Source organism: Helianthus annuus, chromosome 12 (assembly GCF_002127325.2).
Source record: "Helianthus annuus cultivar XRQ/B chromosome 12, HanXRQr2.0-SUNRISE, whole genome shotgun sequence".
Classification (NCBI taxonomy): domain Eukaryota; kingdom Viridiplantae; phylum Streptophyta; class Magnoliopsida; order Asterales; family Asteraceae; genus Helianthus; species Helianthus annuus.
Genome location: NC_035444.2, coordinates 61,428,105 through 61,452,384, shown reverse-complemented (window position 1 = coordinate 61,452,384; position 24,280 = coordinate 61,428,105). Strand labels below are relative to the sequence as shown.

The following is a 24,280-nucleotide window of genomic DNA, read 5'->3' as shown; positions in this document are numbered from 1 at the left end:
TCGGCTGGCCTGGTCGATCGGTCAGCATCCTGACCTGGTCGGCCTATTCGCCTAACACTCGGCTGTCTTGATTGTTTGACGTTTTATTGAGGTATTTTGACAACGAGCTAAACCATGGAACCTTCGTTCTTACTTGTTTCCCCTACTCGGACAGGAACCACCCAAGTCCGGCCGGTGAACGGTTCGGAACGGAGTCTAAAGTTTAACCTGAAATCGGTGAACCTCGTAGATAGAATCTGAATCTTGAACCACACAACTACTAGAATGATTAGTGAGTTGGCTCAAGCTCCGTTTCTACCGGTTTGAAGGCATTGAGTGTAAAAGAGTTGAAAGAAGGTTGGAAAATCCATCTTTCAATCCTTTACATCGTGTAATTGTTTAGATCTAGGATAGATCTTTGTTTGTTTATGTGGAAATCGGTTAGATCCAAGTGATTCTTGGTGGATTGAGGCCAAAACATGAAGTTCTTGAAGAACACCATGATGACATCATCCTAGAATACTTAGATCTTGATGATTTAACGGTTAGAAATCAAGATTTGAAAGATTGAAAGGTGTAGAAGTGTGCATGGATAAAAAACGTACAAGATTTATGATGGAATCTTACCGGGATCGAGAGAAATCTGAGAAATAGTGAAGAACACGAGCTGGTCGGTCAGAGAGTTTCCAAAAGTGGAAAGAATGACAATGACATGGCTATTTATAGGCTTCCAAAAGGGGAAAGAGCTGGCCGATCGGCCATGCATCCCGATCGGACAGCCTGCTCGATCGCACAGTCTGTCCGATCGGCTGGGCTGTTCGATCGGCTGATAGCCTGATCGATCAACAGCCTGTTTTGGTTGTTTCGGGCGACGATTTCTGATATTTCGATTTCGATTGAGAATGATACGAATACGATTGAGTTCCTATTCAAATTACTTTTAGTCCCAACTACTATATCTACATACAAGCATCTATATTACATATTCGAATTCGATTTCGATTGAGTTCGATTGAGTTCGATTTGAGTTTGGAGTTTCTATTCGATTGGCCACCACACATAACATAAAGTAAACACGCACAAGTAACACATAAGTCACACACACACGTATAAATAATACCAAGGTCGCATAATTCGAGTTTCGAGTTCGATGATGATTCGGTTAGCTTGATTATTGATTGATTAACTTTATCGCATTGTTACTTCCTACTATTCACAGTCGTGAAGCGTTTCGCGTCGACTAAACATTCGATTACTTCGATTCTTTTAATTAACAACACGTACTCCACATAATACAATTAAAACACAAAATAACTAGGGTCAGTCAAACTTAACTTTGACTTTGACTTTGACTTTGACATTCGGAAACACAGGGTGTTACAGGTTGGGGTGTGACAAGCTGTTCTTGTATTCGTGAGTCTTATGTGCATATTTAAATATAGTCTAGCACAAACGAGAAATCAATATACAAGAAAAATGTGCAATAAATGGTTACAAACGACCTTAATTATCCATGGAACTTGTTGCAATGTATTCTAATATACAGTGAGGAGAATATCTTTAACAAATTAACATACCTGTGCGGCTGTAGAGTGGGGGAGGAAATGGAGCAGGTCTAGCACAGGGGAGGAGATGGAGCAGGTCTCGGCGACAGAGGAGATGGTCGGCGGCGGAGGAGATGGTGGGGGAGGAGCAGGGCGGCGGCGGTTGAGATAGTGGTGGAGGAGCTTGGTGCGGTGGGAGTAATCTAGGGTTTGGAGTGTTTTGATGGAGAAGTGCTTTGAAGAGGGCAGAAGATATAACCCACCTCTGCCCGACAAAGAGGTGGGGAAGATGTTTTTTAATGAAAACTCTTCTAAAAAACAAACAAGCTGCAAGCCCTTATGTCTGCGCGTGGTCTGCGTGAAGAAGAGAAAAGAGGTTCTGAAGTGCTTTTTCTAAAAAACAAACACCCCCTTAATAAAAAAGAGTTAGATAACTCTTTTTTATAAATGTTATAAGTTGCTAGATTAGTTTATTATTCTTTCTTATATAAATAACAAACATTGTATTTATTCCTGATTGAGAAATACAAATTTTCCTTAGATAATGAAGGTTTTTTTTTATTGTTTTCATTTCAATTTTCAGTTTCTTTTTTGTTACATGGTATCAGAGCGTACCATGTACTTTGATTTGTGAGATATATATATATATGTAGGATAATGCTCTATAAGAAACCCCATTATTTTAGAAAACTTAGCAAACTATACTTGTGGCTTACATTTAGCCACGTTGCACACATACCCTTACTCTTACTTTTTGCAACAAGGTTATATTAGTAATTTAACTTAACCACCAAGATATTTCCCCAATATGAATTGATATGTTCATTTATTGCCCATCAAATCGTATGTACCATTCACCCTCCCCCATATTTCTTTTTCAATATTTCCTTTATATCTTCTTCAACATTCAATAGAAAAACCCCATTTCATATTATACTCCAAATTAGCAAGTAACTCCATTAATATCCATGGAGACAAATCCACCAACCTCCGAGTTAATGTCGCCGGTCCATAGTTTCCCCAACAGGTTCTTTAGCAGCGACTTCCATAATGATGAGATTCTCCATGAAAGCAGAGGCCCTCGCTCGAAGATAAAACAGAATGAAAAGCACAACCGGCGGACCACGAGAGGTCATTTTTTACGTAGGAATAGCCTAGAGGGAATCGAATACTCGACTTAGACACAGGGGATAGCCGGACGAGGGGACCTACGATTGAAATTCTGTTAAGGAAATGGCCAGACCATATGTCAATGGCGGCATGCTCCAGGTTTGTCTACTTATGTAACTTAACTCTTCTCGATGTTCTGTTTTTTTTTTGTCTTTTACAACTTTTTAATCGAATAATCCAACTATACTGCATGGCAATGTTCACCTGTTCCATTCGAAGCTTCTGTATACACTTATATGCCTGTTGATTGTTCGCGATCATCTGAAGTCCCTGTTAGATCACCGGATGTTGTGATCTCCAACAAGTTCATGAACAGCGCTTTTCATGATGACGAGGTTATGGATAATGAGCAAGGTTTGTTTTTCTATACACTGGTTTTGGACTTTTCTTCCCCAGATATGGCATAGTTCAAACATATTCCATAATGTTCACATGTAGCATCCTAAGATTCCCCTATGCAGTTCATGGCTGGTGCTGGTTCTGGATCATCTCATGGTCCTTCTCTGTTTGCTGAATCATCACGCGGCCCGTTAGACGGTTGTATATATTACATGGGAGCCCACTTTATTCTCGTATCACAGATTTCTAACCTTTTGTCATGCCATATACCAGATTCCTAACCTTTTTCGTTTTCTGATGCAGGGCCATCGAATCCATACTTCGTTTTTGATACCCCTCAGGGAACCCGCTACTGGATTCCTAACATCGCTGATAAGTTCATACCAGTGTGTGGGAAATCTTATCCAACTTTTGAGGATGTTCTTTCCATGTATGAACTTTATGCGTTTGAAGCAGGTTTTTCTGTAAAAAAAAGGGCAAACTAAAGTCTGGAATGGAATTCCCACACACAAGTATCTTCGATGCTCAAAATATGGAAAACCACAACCCAAGAGGACTTTTGACACCCTAGATGAATCTTCTCTAAAGCCCCGGAGGACCAACTTCACATGGTGTGACTGTAAGGCAAGCATTCTAGTCTCAATCTCGAATGATTCATACACAGTTCTGAGTTTCAATGATATTCATAATCATGAACTTGTTGAGAGTTACAACCGTGATCTTAGCAAGATATCACGGAAGCTGTCATTCTCCACCAAACAATTCATTCACAATATGAGTCTAAACCGTATCGGACCCATGAGAGCTTATAGATGTCTTGTAGCTTTAAAAGGAGGGCATCACAATGTCAATGGGACTCCGGTGGATTTTAAAAACTTTAGCCACCAGTTGCGAATTTTTATTGGTGAACGCGACGCACAAGTTTTCCTCGAACGCCTGCGTGAGCGCTTTGACAACCTACCCAACTTCTATTTTGATTACACTGTATCAAATGGAAAGTTGTCTTCTGTATTCTGGGCTGATGAGATTTCAAAGCTAAACTACAAAGCTTTTGGCGATGTCCTCACCTTTGACGCAACTTACAGCACTAACAGGTTAGCCCCCCCCCCCCCCCCTTAACATGTGTTAGGCCTGATCCCCAAGTATACAACCCTAACCAAAAAGTTTTACATTTTGTTAACATCAAATCAATTTTTTATTAATAGGTACAAGATGGTTTTTGTGCCATTCACGGGTGTGGATCATCATTTCCAATGTGTTACATTTGGAGCGGGTTTGATATCAACCGAGTCCATTGAATCTTATGTGTGGTTGCTTAAGGCTTTCTTGAAGGCACACGGTACTCAACCAACTCTCGTGCTGAGTGATCAAGACCCATCCATGCTTCAAGCTGTTCCTATGGTCTTTACCGAATCACGACACCGTCTATACATGTGGCATATAATGAAAAAACTACCCTCCAAGGTTAGGTTAATTTGTTAGCCCTTAACATGTGTTATTCAACATAACAGAATTTTTATATGTCTTTTCAAACTGTTTTAATCTAACACGTGTTAGTAACTCTTAACTTTTTCAGATCTCTGCGGACGTTCTCGATAATACTGATCTTCGGTCCTGCATTCACCGGTTGGTTTGGAATGTTTATATCAAACCTGAAACGTTTGAGTCCCGCTGGAATGACCTCCTACAAACATTTGGACTTCAAGACCACAGCTGGTTGAACGACATGTACAACATCAAACATCTTTGGGTACCAGCGTACTTCAGGGAACTGCCCATGTGTTGCTTAATGAAGACCACTTCACGCTGCGAAAGCTCTAACGCTGCCTTCAAGGTCAACTCAACAAGCGCAAACACCCTTGTACAATTTATGATGTGCTTTGAAAATAGGGTAGACAGCCAACGATATCGGCAACGTGTATCGGAGTACAAAACCTCATCCACGGTGTTCACGGGCAATACTGATTTAGCGATAGAACAGCACGCGTTCGTCATTTACACAAACGCTGTTTTCGCGCAAGTTCAAAAGGAGATAATTAAAGGGAAGTTTTTATGCTACATCACAAACCAAACCGAGTCCAGCAATTCCAGTCTTTTGATAGACGCCACTCATTTGGATAAAAGGAACAACATCACAAACGTCTATCAGGTAACACATGTTAGGCAATTTCATTATTACCCATCCTCTAACATATGTTAGATCTAAAGGCCTTTTTTTGCTGTCTATGTTCCCAACAGGTTACGTATAACACTGTAGACCAATCCGCCAGTTGCTCATGCAGGAATTTCACACGTATCGGATATCTGTGTCGCCATGTCTTTTGCGTCTATCGATTGAAAAATGTTGAAAGGATTCCACCCCAATACATAAACGATATGTGGCGCCGAGATGCCCTCCCCAAACAGGTTTTTTCAATTTCCAGCCGATACGGAGTCAACCCACACGCACCGTCCGTTATGCGGAATGAAATCCTCGACCTCGTTACTGAATGCGTTGATGTGGCCAGAACCGATGAGGATTCGTTGGCAAAATTGGTTGACCAACTCAGGGATTTCAAGATCAATGTGCTTTCCAAGCAACCATTGTGTACAATTCAAAATGAATCAAACGAGTGTGAAATGGAAGAAATAGTTGGGCAACCAATCAACATTCCAGTCGAAGTTGCAAATCCAGAAGTTGCACACAATAAAGGATGTGGTACTCATACTCGCATTTCCGGGCCCGGTGAGAAGGCAAAGGCAAAACCACCAAAACGTCCAAAGCAGCTTCGTTTATGCAAGCGTTGTGGTCTGTATGTCGACGACCACGACTCACGCAACTGCGTTAAGGTGGCTGCAATGAAAGCAGCAAAGGCAGCTGCTGAACAACAAAGGCAGACCGCCCCTGGTGCCTCACCCTCTGATTAAAATCTTTATTTTCGTTTTCTAGTACTATGTAATGGGAGACTCTCTTCATTTTGGCCTTCTTACACACATGTAACAGTCTTTTAACATCCTCCTGCTCTTTTCTGTTACGTGTGTAAGAAGGTGGAACTATTTTGATCCCATTTATCATAAATAGTCTTGTAAGAAACTCTATGGCCTTGGCCACTTTTGTGTTTGTAGCCCTACTTTTTTGTGGACCTCTGTTTGCTATTAATGGGCTTATCTTAATATTATATGCATTGATAATTGTGTTTTTGGTTTATATTTTGTACCATAGCATAAAAACAGATGCTTAACACATGTTAGCCCCCATAATTTGTTTTTTTTTAACTGGAAAGGATCAAAACAAACTGTGTTAACCACACCAATAGCTTATATATTAAGACACATCAGGTTATAGAATTAAACTTCACATCTAGCCAACTTAACCACACATTCTACTAATAGGTTACACCTCGCGTCTAAAACAATGGATCGACTACCGAGCTATGACATCAACCCATTGCCAAAAAAAATTCATAATAAAATACCAACAAAACGACGTTCGTATGTCGTTTTGTTAAAACATAGGGTCATCAGGTTAACACATCTTTAACCACTTTCAACATCCTAACTACCCCTTATTATCCTCCATCTCTAACAAGCTTTTCATCATGGTGTGGCAAATTCCTCATCATGAAAGTACAGAGGAGAGGGGCTGCGCTCACTCTCCCATGGGTCATGGTAACACCAGGACTGGATTGTTTCGGGTGAGTATGGACACAACGGGCAACCACATAATTCATGGTCTGGATCCGTCAGCAACCTAACCAACTCATCTGGTAGCCCCTTCAACTTTTCAACTTCTGGTAAAACGTGTTCCCTACAGCGTGACGTTTCTTGCGACACACCAGCTACATCAGCTACATTTTTGGTTCCGCTATCTGAAGCATCGTCACCAGAAGCTACTCCAGTTTTCACGTCTTCTGGCTTCTTGTGAAACACTTTTCTTTCGTAGCACACCCCGTACCGGCCCTCACATGCTTCCTTCCCATTTTGCTTCCGCTTCTCCATGCCTGGTGGGGTAGCCGTGACCTTACCTTTACAAGGGTCCATCACATTAGCACACTTTTGAACCGCTAACAGTTTATGGTTTACTGACCTAGTGAAGTATTACAGAATATGACTTTGGTTCTTCATTACACTACTTATAGAGGTTTTCCCTGGATACATTGAATATAGGTGTTTGTGACTTGACTTTGATGTGACCATAAGGGGCAAAAAAGCAATGTTTCCTTTTTCCAATAAAGTTGTTTTATAGACACCAACCCCTATGTTTGTAGACTTCTGCCACCTACTTTCCCCAATTTCCAATAATCCTACTACATTTTTAGAAACAGTGGTCCCCTTGGAAACAGGAAGCAGCATTTTCTCATTTTCTATAATGTTACACGTACCAATATATAATTTAAAACAACCTCATTTAAAACATTATCAACTACATCCATCAACTACATTAATAACATTCTAACACATCCAACAACACATCAATATTCTTTAGAGTATACAATTACCAAGTTACTAAACATCAGATTTCATATAGATAGTCTATCCCCAAAAGACATGGTGACGATGCCATACCCAACAAAACACCTACCCTGCAATAAGTTTAAAGCAACATCCCCAAATCAAAGTACATTACATATCCAAAAACAAAGCTGGCGCATTTAAAGCCCACTGGTCCTACAGTACATACCATTCACCCCCTAACACGTGTTACTCTATTCGGCAATCCTGCTTGATTTTAGGCAGCAGCACATTCACCTCCGAACATAAGATGTGCGCAGCATACCTCTTTCTCAACTTTCGCACCTCCGCCATCTTCCTCGCCCCACTCATGCTGAACCCACAGTTAAAACTTTTGTTTTTCCCCATGTAGCACTCCATGTGTCGCATCAAGAAGACCCCACAATCAGTTGTGTTTGTTGTGGTCGCCCAAGTAACCGGCATACGCTGGATGTTGCAGTAGTCTATGTCATCGGCTCGCGGATTCCCAACCTCCCGAAGGTATTGCACAAACATATCTTTCTGCATATACATATACAAGCCATGCTCAATAAAAAAACAGATCTTCAATATTATCACACTTATTGTTCAACAATGGTCATTTTAATAACTTACAATCTTATACGGTGTGTCCTTGTGGAGGTAGTAGACACTATCTTCTATCACCTGACCTTGGCGGGCTTTGTCATTATCAACGACATAAATTTCGGGGTCGCGTAACTCAAACACTAGCAAGTAAAAATGTTTGTGCTCCAATATCGGGAAGAAAACAATGTCGTGATTTCTAAAGTCAGGAACTTTTTCAGCGCTGTTAACCGCACCTTTTGTTCCAAGCCGAAACTTGTGCATCCGCGCCTCGACTCCACCTTCCTCAGTTGTTAGCATCCACGGAAACTTTAAGCACAACAGAGAAATTAATAAGGTCAAAAACTCGCCACACCGTAATTTCTATATACAAAACACTCACCACAACTTTAGTACCAAAGAATTGCCTACTGTAAGCCTCCCGTGATTTCCGTTTCTCTTGGAAGTTTAGCACCTCCGCCCAACAGTCGATAATACCATCCGACACCTCATTGCCAACGTTTAAACTCTTGAACATAGCCCGAGACGCTTCTACATGGGTAGGGCTTCTAAACAGCAACTCCCTGGTTTCATATGTACAGATTATAAATTAAATTGCATATTTTAACACATGTTGCTTTTATTTAACTAATTTTTGCTACGGTGACCCCCCTACTTACACAGCCATGTGTATCGGACTATCTACATCAACAACCGACGACGAACCCTGTTCCCTCCTGCGGCAAAAATCAAAATATAACCAATTAACTAGATCCACTTGGTTCATGGTTTACACTATTATTATACAACAATAAACCACGTTGCAGTTCTACTTACACGTTTGCCTCCATTGCCCGCTTCCTACGAGAATGCCCATTTAACCAGTGCATTGGGCTTTCATGAGCGTATATGTACTCCCACAGATTTGCCTCCTTCTTAGTTATTGGCTGACCCATGTCAACAGACCTTATATAGTAAGGTGATCTATTGTGTTCCGCTGCCACTTTCTCTCTAAAAGGGAGCTTCCTTTTTTGGGCCCCCAACTCAGCTAACATACGCACATGGTTTGCAAGCGACATATTGTCCTCCACCTCATTCATATCACCCCCATAAAATTCCAGACCAGTTTGCCCCTTGTGGATTGCAATTGCCGGGTCATAGGAGCTAACTGGTTCTACCATTATAACCATACTCAAGTTTGTGGTAGCCTCCATATCGCCTAAACACATATAAAATAAATAATTCACGTAACTCGGTAACGAATATAACACTTTCACAGTAAATGAATATAGTTCAGCTCACCGGAACGCTCCAGCACTGTCTCTGTCCCAGCCATCTCATCCACCTTCCCACTTGTGCAACCTGCACGTTTGATGCAAATAAGTATATTATAGATGACTCCTACTAACCCATCAATCCTATTTTTTTAATGCTCTATCGTACCGATTTTCTGTGACACGTCCAATTCACCCCCAATTTGTGTCATTCCAAGACTCCAATTAGGGCCATCGAAACTACGTTCATCAATAAACGTATCACCTTCGCCCACTGTTTATATGATTAACACATGTTAACTCACTAAATGATACAGTTAGGGAAGCAGTTAACACATGTTAGAGCATGAAAATCTTTACCGTTATTATCCGGCTGCCACTCCTCTTCAGCCGCTTTCCCTTTACCATCGACATCCTCAGCCTTATCGAAAGCTGCTCCTGCGACAGAGTCTACCACCACGCCAACACACTCTTGCATATTTACATCAGTTGAATGCAGCCCATCATGCTCAATCTTACTTTTTTCAGCTGCATAAAACATTCTTATCAAATCTCATGCACAACTTAGTATCAGAAGCTGCATAAATAATTACCGTTAAAATCACGGTCACACTTGTCAACAGCCCCCTTGCCTTTGCCATCCAAAACCACATGTTCATCCTTATCAATAACATCACCTTCCACAGATGCAAACACGACGCCACCACTTTCTTCTTTACTTCCATCAATTGCATCCCCAACTTCATTCTCAATCTTACTATCTGAAGTTGCATAAACATTCTCGAATAAATTAGACATGGCTAAACATGGCTAAACAAATAAAACGGTTTCCGAAGATTACCTTCATTCTCATTCCCTTCAACCTGTTCGCTAACCTTAACCTCCATCTCGACCATTTTGGCTACCTCTTGATCACAGATAAACCGTGCTTCGTAAATCTCATCCTTTTTGGCGTCATTCGCTTCTAGATCAGTGTTCTGCTGATCATCGTCATTCGCAGCCACTTTATTGTCTGTATCCACTCTATATTCATCTTTACTAACAAACTGCATGTCCGAACCACCGTCATCTGTCAAAACAAGATGACACATGTTAAAACGGAATAAAGTAATAAAGCACACTTTTAAAATCAGACATTCTGAAATGGTACGGGAACTACCACGTGCACCATGCACTTCTGCTGCTTTAATACGCAGTATCGCACGCATTAAACCCAACGGCTTATGCACTTCTTCAACATCACTTTTATCCCCGCTTCCTGCTCCTTTATTATCTTCGGCCCCACCCATACTACAGTCACCTCCACTTGAATTACCAGCATCATGAACAATCTTATCACCTTGGACGCCTTGATTTGTTTCTTCCCCAACTTCACTACACCCCAGTTTTCTCTCTTCCCGTTGCTTCTCAGCCTTGTTGAACCCTATAAAATCACATTAATAATAAATGGGTTTCAGACACGTACGCATATTAGAGGGTAATAAATTTTAACGAGCAACAAACTACGCGTCACCATCAATGTGTACTTTTAAATGTAAATGTACAATGAAACTGGTAACACATGTTACAGTTTACCTGTTTCGTTGCCATCATCTGTTTTTTGCCCATCAAGCTTTTTATTTGTCTTCCGGCAATTTAGGGCCACAAAGCCTACTTCTATTTCAGGAGCATCCTTTAACTTCTTCAGTCGGGGAGATCTCCTTACCCGCAACGACATACCACCATCTTCCAGCGCTCCGGTACACTCAGTTCCATCACCAAGTACGCTTGATTCCCCCGCAACATCAGCTGCAACCACAATAAAATGTTAAACTATACGATCGTTATCACATTAACATGTGTTAGACTACACATTTCATTCCATAACCTATATTACAGGGACATAAACTCTTTTCGCGCAGTAAACGTACTCTTAAAATGGTAATACATGTAACAATTTACCTGTTTCTTTACCACCATCTGTGCCTGGTCCACCAAACTTTATATTTGTCTTTCGTCTTTTTGGGGTCCCAAAGCCTTCTTCTATCTCACTAACATGCTTTAACTTCCCCAGTCTAGCAGATCTCCTCACCTATACCGACTTTCCACCATCTTCCATCTTTTCAGCATAGTCTTTTCCACCATCATCTACGCTTGATTGGCCCGCAACATCAGCATTTCGGATCGGGTGCACGATTCACGTCAGAACTATGGCAAGCGATGCACAAATCTTTCGGCTCACGACTAGACATGAGCACAGCATATCATCCTCAGACGGATGGGCAGTCTGAACGAACGATCCAAACACTTGAAGACATGCTTAGGGCATGCGTTATCGATTTCGGCAACGGCTGGGAAAAGCACCTCCCTTTGGTGGAGTTCTCATACAATAATAGTTATCACACCAGCATTCAAGCTGCTCCATTCGAGGCATTGTACGGACGTAAATGCCGGTCACCTCTCTGTTGGGCAGAGGTGGGGGATAGTCAGATTACGGGTCCAGAGATTGTAGTGGACGCCACAGAAAAGATAGCACAGATACGACAACGCATGGCGGCAGCACGCGACCGTCAGAAAGCCTACGCGGACAAGCGTAGAAAGCCTTTGGAATTTCAGGTCGGGGACCGGGTTTTACTTAAAGTCTCACCCTGGAAGGGTGTGGTTCGTTTTGGCAAACGGGGCAAACTAAATCCGCGGTACGTCGGACCATTCGAAATCATTGAGAAAATAGGCAAAGTGGCCTACAAGCGAAACCTACCAGCTGAACTCGGTGCAGTTCACAACGTTTTTCACGTGTCGAATCTGAAGAAGTGCCTATCAGATGAAACCCTTATCATTCCTTTCAAAGAACTCACTATCGACGAGCGGTTGCAGTTCGTCGAGGAACCAGTTGAAATCACGGACCGGGATGTAAAGGTCCTCAAAAACAAGAGAATCCCTGTTGTTCGAGTACGTTGGAACTCCAAACGTGGCCCAGAGTACACCTGGGAACGCGAAGACAGGATGACAGAAAAGTACCCCCAGTTATTCGGAACCAATGCAACCACTACTGAGGCTGAAGCTACTACTGCGGAATTTCGGGACGAAATTCCAGATCAACGGGGGGAGGATGTGACACCCCAGGAAAACCAGTGAACGAAACCAGCGAACAATACAACTTACCTAGCTTCCTCAGTGAGTGCGTACCAAATTTCGGGACGAAATTTCTTTTTAGTTGGGGATAATGTGACAACTCGTATTTAGAACCTATCGTTGTGTAACATATGTGAACTTGATTGACTAAGCGAATGATTATTGAATGTTATTTGATATGTGTTTTAATGATTGTGTACATGATACGTTATGTGTATGTATATAAGTTACATGAAACTCGAACCGCACAACACCTACACACTCGATCGCACAAGCCTTTGGGCCGTATCACTTGTATCCGGACTATAGGGCAGCCCAGGATTGGGTTCGGCCCATCCTCCTAGCCGATTTACACATGAGATGTTGTAAACATCTCACACTTTACCAAAACACACACACAAGTTGCAAACCCTAAAGCTCATACTCCCTCTCTAGAAGCCGGCGGCAATCATCTTGTATCTCGAAGCTTTCTTTGATTTCGTTTCCCTTCTCAATCGGTTAGTGTATTGCTATTGGTTTCATGATTTCTGTTGTGTTATGTGTGTTACATGATATTGTATTTTCCATGATCCGGTACGATGATTAGGATTGTATGGTGAACAATAATAGTTATATGATAATATGCTATGAACCGGATTGATTGATGATAAATGTAATCGGCTGTGATATGAATTATATTGATGGATAATCATGTGCTAGTGAATCGGGTTATGCATGTAATCGGCTTGTATGTGGTTGAATGTTAATGTTTGGATTTGATGTTCATGCTATGTTTAAGTCTAGGGTTCATAAGAATTAAGGTTTGGAAATCCATGTTTGATCGATATTAGGTTAGCCGCATGATTGGACATTGTGTTAATTGATTGGTGTATGTTTAGAAACTATTGAATGTTGTAACCGAATGGCTTAATATCCGGTATTTAAGTACTGATCGCACAAGACCTCCTGATCGTACAAGAGGTCCATTCGCACAAGCAGATCAGTCGCACAAGCTGATCCGATCACACAAGTCCCGATCGCACAAGAGGCCCCGATCGTACAAGGGGTCTCCAGTCGCACAAGGCATGCCCAGTCGCACAAGGGGTAATATCGTTTAGCTGTTGGGCCTTAGAAGCCCAAGACACAAACGCACAATCCAGTAGGATCACACAAGACATTTACATGTTATTGTTGGGCCGAGACCTTTATGTTGGACTTCTTAACTGTTGGGCCGTATGTTAATTGTTGGGTTGGGTTCGTTCGATCGCACAACACAAACCGGATCGCACAAGGCACGCATGTACTATTTAGTTTGGGCCGAGTATGTTAATGGATTGTTTATGTGTTTGGGTCGGGGTATTGGATCGCACAACATGTTGGGCCAGTTATTATTGGGCTTCTTGATATTACTTGACTGCTAAGATGTTGCCATGATCAATACGTGTTAGTAACATGTTAACTTGTATGATTTATACGTGCATTACTAGAACCAAACCTGACTTGTATGGTAACCCTGTTAGGACGTGGTTGACCACTGTTAGTTCAAGAACCCTCTCCTTTGTGTATCTGCCGAGCAACCCAAGGTGAGTTCACACAGCCAAGGCATGGGGTTCCCAGGGTGGGAATGGGATTGGATGATTATTTCGTGCGTACATAGTTAATGGAACTTAATGATATGGTCCTCAGGGTGAGGATGGTAAATGATAAGATACGGCTAGACTAGTATACCTACTTGAACTGATCTTCGCACACACGCCAAGGTTTGGCTGCGATATTATGACTGATCTTCGCACACATGCCTTAGGGAGGCTGCGAACTATACATACTAAACTTCGCACACATGCCAGGGTGGCCAGCGATACAAATATACATAGTCTAGAATACTGAGAACTTTTCCTTAATCTTCGCATACATGCCTCGAGGGCTGCGATACGAACTAATACGATATATGATTACATGAACGAACGCAATGTTTACTATACTATTACTATTACTGATCTTACTTTCTGTGAATTCGCTCAACTAGTTGTTGACTCTCTGCTGCATGCCTTGCAGGACCTTAGGTACTATTGGAGCTTGCACAGGGAGGAGCAGGTCGTTGTGGGCAAAGGGTCGTGGATGCTATTTGAACACTTATGATATTTAAACTTATAACTTATTTTGGGTTTCCATTATTATGCTTCCGCTACTTAAACAAAGTTTGGTTTTGGACATCAATCATGTCGTGATGATTTACTTTATCTACTTTTATTATTAAATGCTATGTTTGATATGATTGATGGCTTGATCCTGGTCAGTCACGCTCCCAAGCGGTGGTACTCCGCGTGTGGGATTTTGGGGGTGTGATAGATTGGTATCAGAGCCATTGGTTATAGAGAACTTGGTTTTAATATGGGAAAACGTTTTTTATTAAAACCAGACTATAACCAGAACAGTGCTCTCAACGATCCACAACGACGCTTCGCTCCACGTGCAAGACTCGACATCCTAGGTAATAAGGTTTATGTTTATTGCATGTATGCTAGAACTATATAGAACTTTGCTCGCATTACGCTTAGATACACATGACTTTATTACATGAGAATACCTACGTGCTTATGCTTTTCTGTCATCGCCCTACTCGCGAACCACTCTTACTTACGTTACTTTTACTATGAAGATCATGTCTGGACGAATTAACATGACTCAAGCCCAGCTAGAGGCTCTCGTTCAAGCTCAAGTTGCTGCGGCACTTGCAGCCGCTCAAGCAGGTAGTATACCCTGCAGTATAGCACACACTAGGATCTTTAGATCCTACACTCCTAAACTAGCCCTTGTATTTAAACTTTGCCCTATTCGTACACAATAGGTCAACCAGCGCAGCAGCAAGTTTGCACCTTTAAGAACTTCATGGACTGTCGTCCAAGTACTTTCAGCGGCACAGAGGGGGCAGTGGGACTCCTCCACTGGTTCGAGAAGCTAGAGTCAGTTTTCGAAATGTGTGAATGCCCTGAGGCTCGCAGGGTCAAATACGCCACCGGTACTTTGGAAGGAATAGCACTAACTTGGTGGAACGCCCAAGTTCAGATCTTAGGGTTGGCAGCTGCTAACGCCACACCCTGGAACGATTTCAAGGAACTCATTAAGAGGGAATACTGCACGCGTGATGACATCCACAAGTTGGAGAACGAGCTTTATCACTTGAAAATGACGGGGTCAGATATTGAAGCCTATACAAAGCGGTCAAACGAACTGGCCATTCTGTGTCCAACTATGGTGGATCCTCCAGTGAAGCGCATTGAGTTGTATCTCAAGGGACTTGCGCCAGAGATCCAGAGCCATGTTACATCGGCAAACCTCGACAACATCCAAGACATTCAGCGTCTTGCTCACCGACTCACAGACCAGGCAGTAGAACAGAACAAGTTGCCTAAACGCGTCAGTGCAACTATTACTCCAGCTGCTACTTCTGCTACACCCAACGACAACAAACGGAAATGGGATGGGGATTCCAGCAGGGGATCAGTTTCCGTTCAGTCTCAAGCAAAGCAGCGCAGGACGAATGACTACCAGAATTCGAGTCAGCAATCATCTGGCAGTCAGGGGCAGGGTGGATACCGGGGAGTTCACCCACTATGTAACAAGTGTAACAGGCACCACAGTGGAAGGTGTCGCAAAGAACGTTGTCAGAGATGTCTCAAGCTAGGGCACGAAGCCAAAGATTGTAGAAGCTCACGGCCAGCTAATCAGAACCAGCAACTTCCACAACCAGCTCCACAGAACCCACAGCAGCAGCAGCAGCCACAGCGTGGAAACCGGGGATGTTTCCAGTGTGGGGCTGAAGGTCATTACAAACGCGATTGCCCTCAGTTGAACCAGAATCAGAACCGCAACAACAATAACCAGGGCAACGGGCACAACAACGGTGGGAACAACAACAACAATGGCAACGAAGCTAGGGGACGCGCTTTTGTGCTAGGTCGAGGTGACGCAGTGAACGATCCCAACGTAGTTATGGGTAAGTTTCTCCTCGACAATATTTATGTTACTGTTTTATTTGATTCGGGTGCGGATACAAGCTATATTTCTGTGAAAGCCAGTAAATTGTTAAAACGTACACCAACACCCCTAAACACCAAACACGTCGTAGAACTAGCTAACGGTAAGAGTTTAGAAGCCACGCAAATAGTCAGGGGTTGTAGTATTGTCTTAGCCGGTCAAGCTTTCTCCATCGACCTTATTCCCATAGTTTTGGGAAGTTTTGATATCGTTATTGGGATGGACTGGTTATCCCAACATCAGGCAGAGATCTTATGCAGTGAGAAGATTATTCACATTCCACGTTCTGGTCAAGAACCTCTCGAAGTTCAAGGTGACAAGAGTGGTGCAGTGGTAGGCATCATCTCTTTCTTGAAGGCTCAGAAGTGTCTGCGGAAGGGTCACACCGCAATCTTGGCACTCGTTTCAGATGTATCAGTGAAGGAAAAGAAATTGGAAGATATTCCAATTGTACGCGACTACCCTCAGGTGTTTCCTGAATACTTACCTGGCTTACCGCCTCACCGTCAGGTCGAATTTCAAATCGAGCTCGCTCCAGGAGCAGCACCCATAGCTCGCGCACCATATCGTCTAGCTCCATCTGAATTGGAAGAATTGTCAAAGCAGCTACAAGAGCTCTTGGAAAAGGGCTTCATTCGTCCAAGCTCTTCGCCTTGGGGAGCTCCCGTACTCTTCGTGAAAAAGAAAGACGGTACGTTCAGAATGTGCATCGACTACCGTGAACTGAACAAGGTGACGGTAAAGAACTGTTATCCTCTTCCACGCATAGACGACTTATTCGACCAGTTGCAAGGGTCGTGTTACTATTCCAAGATAGACTTGAGGTCTGGTTACCATCAGCTGAGAGTCCGAGAGGAGGACGTCTCCAAAACCGCATTCAGAACTCGCTACGGCCACTACGAGTTTCTTGTCATGCCGTTCGGGTTAACGAACGCGCCTGCCGTATTTATGGACCTTATGAACAGGGTGTGCAAACCCTATCTTGACAAGTTCGTCATTGTCTTCATCGACGACATCCTGATCTACTCCAAGAGTCAGGAGGAACACGAGCAGCATCTACGCCTTATTTTGGAACTCCTTCGGAAGGAACAGCTGTACGCTAAGTTTTCGAAATGCGACTTCTGGCTTCGTGAAGTCCACTTTCTAGGCCACGTAGTAAACAAGGATGGGATCCATGTCGATCCATCCAAGGTAGACTCGATCAGGAACTGGCCTGCACCACGTACACCAACGGAAATACGCCAATTCTTGGGTTTGGCGGGTTACTACAGACGGTTTATTAAAGACTTTTCAAAGATTGCTCAGCCGCTTACGCTACTGACACAGAAGGGTGTCACCTATCGCTGGGGAGAGCCCCAGGAGACTGCTTTCCAGCACTTAAAGGATAGACTTTGCAGTGCACCTATCCTCTCATTGCCAGAGGGCACGGACGATTTCGTAGTGTATTGTGATGCAACCATCCAGGGTCTTGGATGTGTATTGATGCAGCGCGACAAGGTTATTGCTTACGCTTCACGCCAACTTAAGATTCATGAACGAAACTACACGACGCACGACTTAGAGCTGGGAGCTGTTGTTTTCGCGTTTAAGATATGGCGACACTACCTGTACGGTACCAGGTGCACGATTTACACCGATCACAGAAGTCTCGAGCATATCCTTAAGCAGAAGGATTTGAACATGCGTCAACGACGATGGGTCGAACTACTGAACGATTACGAATGCGCCATCAAGTACCATCCAGGCAAAGCCAACGTTGTGGCTGATGCCCTCAGTCGGAAAGACACTTTACCTCGGCGCGTGCGAGCGCTACAGCTTACTATACAGTCTAGCCTTCCTGCACAGATACGAAATGCTCAGGTAGAAGCATTGAAACCCGAAAATGTCAAAGCTGAAGCCTTACGCGGCTCACGACAACGAATGGAACAGAAGGCAGACGGCGCCTACTATGTAACGGGGCGTATTTGGGTCCCACTTTATGGCGGTCTACGCGAACTTGTGATGGACGAAGCGCACAAGTCTCGCTACTCGGTACATCCTGGGTCGGATAAAATGTACCACGACGTCAGAACTACCTATTGGTGGCCTAGCATGAAGGCCCATATCGCTACTTATGTCGGCAAGTGCTTGACCTGTGCAAGGGTCAAGGTTGAATATCAGAAACCAGCGGGCCTACTTCAGCAGCCTAAGATACCTCAATGGAAATGGGAAGAAATTTCCATGGATTTCGTTACAGGCCTACCTAGATCCCAGCGTGGGAATGATACCATATGGGTGATCGTGGATCGACTCACCAAGTCTGCACACTTCCTAGCTATAAAGGAAACGGATAAGTTCTCCACTCTCGCAGACGTCTATCTCAAAGAAGTCGTTTCGAGGCACGGGGTGCCCACATCCATCATTTCGGATCGGGATGCACGATTCACGTCAGAACTATGGCAAGCGATGCACAAATCTTTCGGCTCACGACTAGACATGAGCACAGCATATCATCCTCAGACGGATGGGCAGTCTGAACGAACGATCCAAACACTTGAAGACATGCTTAGGGCATGCGTTATCGATTTCGGCAACGGCTGGGAAAAGCACCTCCCTTTGGTGGAGTTCTCATACAATAATAGTTATCACACCAGCATTCAAGCCGCTCCATTCGAGGCATTGTACGGACGTAAATGCCGGTCACCTCTCTGTTGGGCAGAGGTGGGGGATAGTCAGATTACGGGTCCAGAGATTGTAGTGGACGCCACAGAAAAGATAGCACAGATACGACAACGCATGGCGGCAGCACGCGACCGTCAGAAAGCCTACGCGGACAAGCGTAGAAAGCCTTTGGAATTTCAGGTCGGGGACCGGGTTTTACTTAAAGTCTCACCCTGGAAGGGTGTGGTTCGTTTTGGCAAACGGGGCAAACTAAATCCGCGGTACGTCGGACCATTCGAAATCATTGAGAAAATAGGCAAAGTGTCCTACAAGCTAAACCTACCAGCTGAACTCGGTGCAGTTCACAACGTTTTTCACGTGTCGAATCTGAAGAAGTGCCTATCAGATGAAACCCTTATCATTCCTTTCAAAGAACTCACTATCGACGAGCGGTTGCAGTTCGTCGAGGAACCAGTTGAAATCACGGACCGGGATGTAAAGGTCCTCAAAAACAAGAGAATCCCTCTTGTTCGAGTACGTTGGAACTCCAAACGTGGCCCAGAGTACACCTGGGAACGCGAAGACAGGATGACAGAAAAGTACCCCCAGTTATTCGGAACCAATGCAACCACTACTGAGGCTGAAGCTACTACTGCGGAATTTCGGGACGAAATTCCAGATCAACGGGGGGAGGATGTGACACCCCAGGAAAACCAGTGAACGAAACCAGCGAACAATACAACTTACCTAGCTTCCTCAGTGAGTGCGTACCAAATTTCGGGACGAAATTTCTTTTTAGTTGGGGATAATGTGACAACTCGTATTTAGAACCTATCGTTGTGTAACATATGTGAACTTGATTGACTAAGCGAATGATTATTGAATGTTATTTGATATGTGTTTTAATGATTGTGTACATGATACGTTATGTGTATGTATATAAGTTACATGAAACTCGAACCGCACAACACCTACACACTCGATCGCACAAGCCTTTGGGCCGTATCACTTGTATCCGGACTATAGGGCAGCCCAGGATTGGGTTCGGCCCATCCTCCTAGCCGATTTACACATGAGATGTTGTAAACATCTCACACTTTACCAAAACACACACACAAGTTGCAAACCCTAAAGCTCATACTCCCTCTCTAGAAGCCGGCGGCAATCATCTTGTATCTCGAAGCTTTCTTTGATTTCGTTTCCCTTCTCAATCGGTTAGTGTATTGCTATTGGTTTCATGATTTCTGTTGTGTTATGTGTGTTACATGATATTGTATTTTCCATGATCCGGTACGATGATTAGGATTGTATGGTGAACAATAATAGTTATATGATAATATGCTATGAACCGGATTGATTGATGATAAATGTAATCGGCTGTGATATGAATTATATTGATGGATAATCATGTGCTAGTGAATCGGGTTATGCATGTAATCGGCTTGTATGTGGTTGAATGTTAATGTTTGGATTTGATGTTCATGCTATGTTTAAGTCTAGGGTTCATAAGAATTAAGGTTTGGAAATCCATGTTTGATCGATATTAGGTTAGCCGCATGATTGGACATTGTGTTAATTGATTGGTGTATGTTTGGAAACTATTGAATGTTGTAACCGAATGGCTTAATATCCGGAATTTAAGTACTGGTCGCACAAGACCTCCTGATCGTACAAGAGGTCCATTCGCACAAGCAGATCAGTCGCACAAGCTGATCCGATCACACAAGTCCCGATCGCACAAGAGGCCCCGATCGTACAAGGGGTCTCCAGTCGCACAAGGCATGCCCAGTCGCACAAGGGGTAATATCGTTTAGCTGTTGGGCCTTAGAAGCCCAAGACACAAACGCATAATCCAGTAGGATCGCACAAGACATTTACATGTTATTGTTGGGCCGAGACCTTTATGTTGGACTTCTTAACTGTTGGGCCGTATGTTAATTGTTGGGTTGGGTTCGTTCGATCGCACAACACAAACCGGATCGCACAAGGCACGCATGTACTATTTAGTTTGGGCCGAGTATGTTAATGGATTGTTTATGTGTTTGGGCCGGGGTATTGGATCGCACAACATGTTGGGGATCGCACAACATGTTGGGCCAGTTATTATTGGGCTTCTTGATATTACTTGACTGCTAAGATGTTGCCATGATCAATACGTGTTAGTAACGTGTTAACTTGTATGATTTATACGTGCATTACTAGAACCAAACCTGACTTGTATGGTAACCCTGTTAGGACGTGGTTGACCACTGTTAGTTCAAGAACCCTCTCCTTTGTGTATCTGCCGAGCAACCCAAGGTGAGTTCACACAGCCAAGGCATGGGGTTCCCAGGGTGGGAATGGGATTGGATGATTATTTCGTGCGTACATAGTTAATGGAACTTAATGATATGGTCCTCAGGGTGAGGATGGTAAATGATAAGATACGGCTAGACTAGTATACCTACTTGAACTGATCTTCGCACACACGCCAAGGGTTGGCTGCGATATTATGACTGATCTTCGCACACATGCCTTAGGGAGGCTGCGAACTATACATACTAAACTTCGCACACATGCCAGGGTGGCCAGCGATACAAATATACATAGTCTAGAATACTGAGAACTTTTCCTTAATCTTCGCATACATGCCTCGAGGGCTGCGATACGAACTAATACGATATATGATTACATGAACGAACGCAATGTTTACTATACTATTACTATTACTGATCTTACTTTCTGTGAATTCGCTCAACTAGTTGTTGACTCTCTGCTGCATGCCTTGCAGGACCTTAGGTACTATTGGAGCTTGCACAGGGAGGAGCAGGTCGTTGTGGGCAAAGGGTCGTGGATGCTATTTGAACACTTATGATATTTGAACTTATAACTTATTTTGGGTTTCCATTATTATGCTTCCGCTACTTAAACAAAGTTTGGTTTTGGACATCAATCATGTCGTGATGATTTACTTTATCTACTTTTATTATTAAATGCTATGTTTGATATGATTGATGGCTTGATCCTGGTCAGTCACGCTCCCAAGCGATGGTACTCCGCGTGTGGGATTTTGGGGGTGTGACACTAAAGGACACACCGCCTTGTCTACCTCCATCCCTGTGCACTCAATGCTATCAACGTACAACAACTACAAGAAACAACGATCGGTTCAGCCCGAAAAACAATCCAGTATATTAACACATGTTAATTATCCAAAATAAGTAAATTACACTTACCATCAGAATCGTGAGAGGACCAACGAAGAAACTTTGTGGGTCAAGCCGATCCCAGGTATCTTTGCAAGTTTTCAGCTTATCTACAACCAGGTCACACCAGTCTACTGTTGCAAAGTCCATTTCGTCATCCAGATACTCTAAGATTTCTTCCCGTAAACAACTTTGTTTATGACAATCAACCAGCACTGCCACAAAACACATTACAAAATCCATACGGAAATCAAAACTGTCTTCGCCATCGGACTCATCTATCATTTTCACCATCTTTGTTGGAGGCACCATTACACCCGGGTATCTCGCCCTCCAATCCGCAATGGCATCAATCAGCATCGGCAGCATATCAATCGAACTAATCTTTTGTCCACCAGTCGGAATCCCTAATAACTTATGTATCACTTTCCTGTTCACCTTGATATCACCAGCAGGCGTACATATCACCATCTTATCGGGATTAAAATTGTCCACAACAAAATAACCTAACTTAGCCGGCAACCCATCAACGCTGAAAGTAAGCAAACGACCAAAGCCCATTTGCCTGACTGCCTTACGTTGTTGTTCTGTCAATGCCCGTACACACTTATAAAACTGCAGTGGTGCGGATCTTGTCCTTATTCCCGGAAATTCATCCTTCTTTGCTCGCTTACGGGCTTTCGGAACCTTTTCCTGTTTGTTACCAACTACCTTTGGCTTCCCTGCTTCACCTTTCACATTGTCCTCCGAACCCTTCTTCTTTTTGGTCCTTAACGTTCCACCCTTCGATGTAGCCGTCACATCTGCCCTACTTACTGAAATAACGTTTTATACGAAACCACAACAACCCAAAAAGTAAGTCTACTTTACAACCACTTATGACAACATCTTTCTAACACAAACGGTAACATTTCAGTTATACGTTAAAACATGTAACAGTTTTTCATTTCTAACATCAAACAATTTGAAGGGCTTAAAAATTAACTAACCACGGTTTCTTCGCATTACATTGCCAGAATTATCATCCGCGCTGTTTTTTTCCCTGCCAATTAACACATGTTAGGGAATTTTCAAGGTCAGCCCAATTAACACATGTTAATCAAAGCCAATAATATTTAACTAACCACGTTTTCTTTTATTTCCACACCCAGAACTATCCCCGACAATGCTTTTCTTCCCTACAGTTTCAAACATGTTACTCAGATTTAACTGGATACGCAAATAGCCACTATTGTAACAAAAGGCACTTACCATTGTGATTTTTGGTATGTCCCCGTTTGCTTTCCACACAACCTTCATTACGCACCGATAGATTCGTAACGAAAACGATTAGTCCAACAAGAAATTATACAAATTATAAACAATATTACTGGTTAACCGTTACCCGTTTTCCGTCTTTTCCCAGGGCTTGGTGACACACTATCGGTATCATCATACACTGCAACGCAGCCAACAAAATTCTGTTATGCACAATTTCTAATCCAACACACTATACATATATAGATCACCTTCAACTATGTTCAAGGTTCATAGACATATCAATTCTAACCTAACTCCCGCTGGGTCGGACCAAAGACAAATTGTTGATTGGAAGGTCCTGGCTTGGGTTCGTCGGATATAATCACAACACTACGGCTCTCAGACCTTTTTTGCCCTAATATGGGTCTCGAAGTCCTACATATATAAAACAAAACAAACTCAGTTGCCATTTTCCGATAAATCGGTTGAACAAAACCTCCTTTTACATGACCGATTACAACAACTAACCTTTTAATTGAACTCTTAATCTTCCTTAATCGTTTCAGCTTCACCGACGACGACAAGATTATGAACGACTTCCTCATTCTCCAAGATCGACACTATCGGCTCCTGTGTTAGGGTTCCGGAAGTACGTTTTCAATGTTTGTTTTGATGAGAGAGAAACATGAACAGGGGAGTAATGAGTATAATGGGTTGAACATAAAGAAGAAAAAAATTTGAATTTTGT

General features: G+C 43.0%; 1 protein-coding gene across 1 annotated transcript; it reads left to right on the top strand.

The window, feature by feature from the left end:
- Positions 1-1,231: 1,231 nt before the first annotated feature.
- Positions 1,232-6,390, top strand: LOC110895103 (protein FAR1-RELATED SEQUENCE 5). The gene is made up of 4 exons (XM_022142388.2): positions 1,232-4,126; positions 4,238-4,496; positions 4,609-5,181; positions 5,271-6,390. Exons 1-4 carry the CDS (start codon positions 3,807-3,809, stop codon positions 5,937-5,939), a joined length of 1,821 nt encoding a protein of 606 aa, XP_021998080.1. The 5' UTR covers positions 1,232-3,806; the 3' UTR covers positions 5,940-6,390.
- The last annotated feature ends 17,890 nt before the right edge of the window (positions 6,391-24,280 follow it).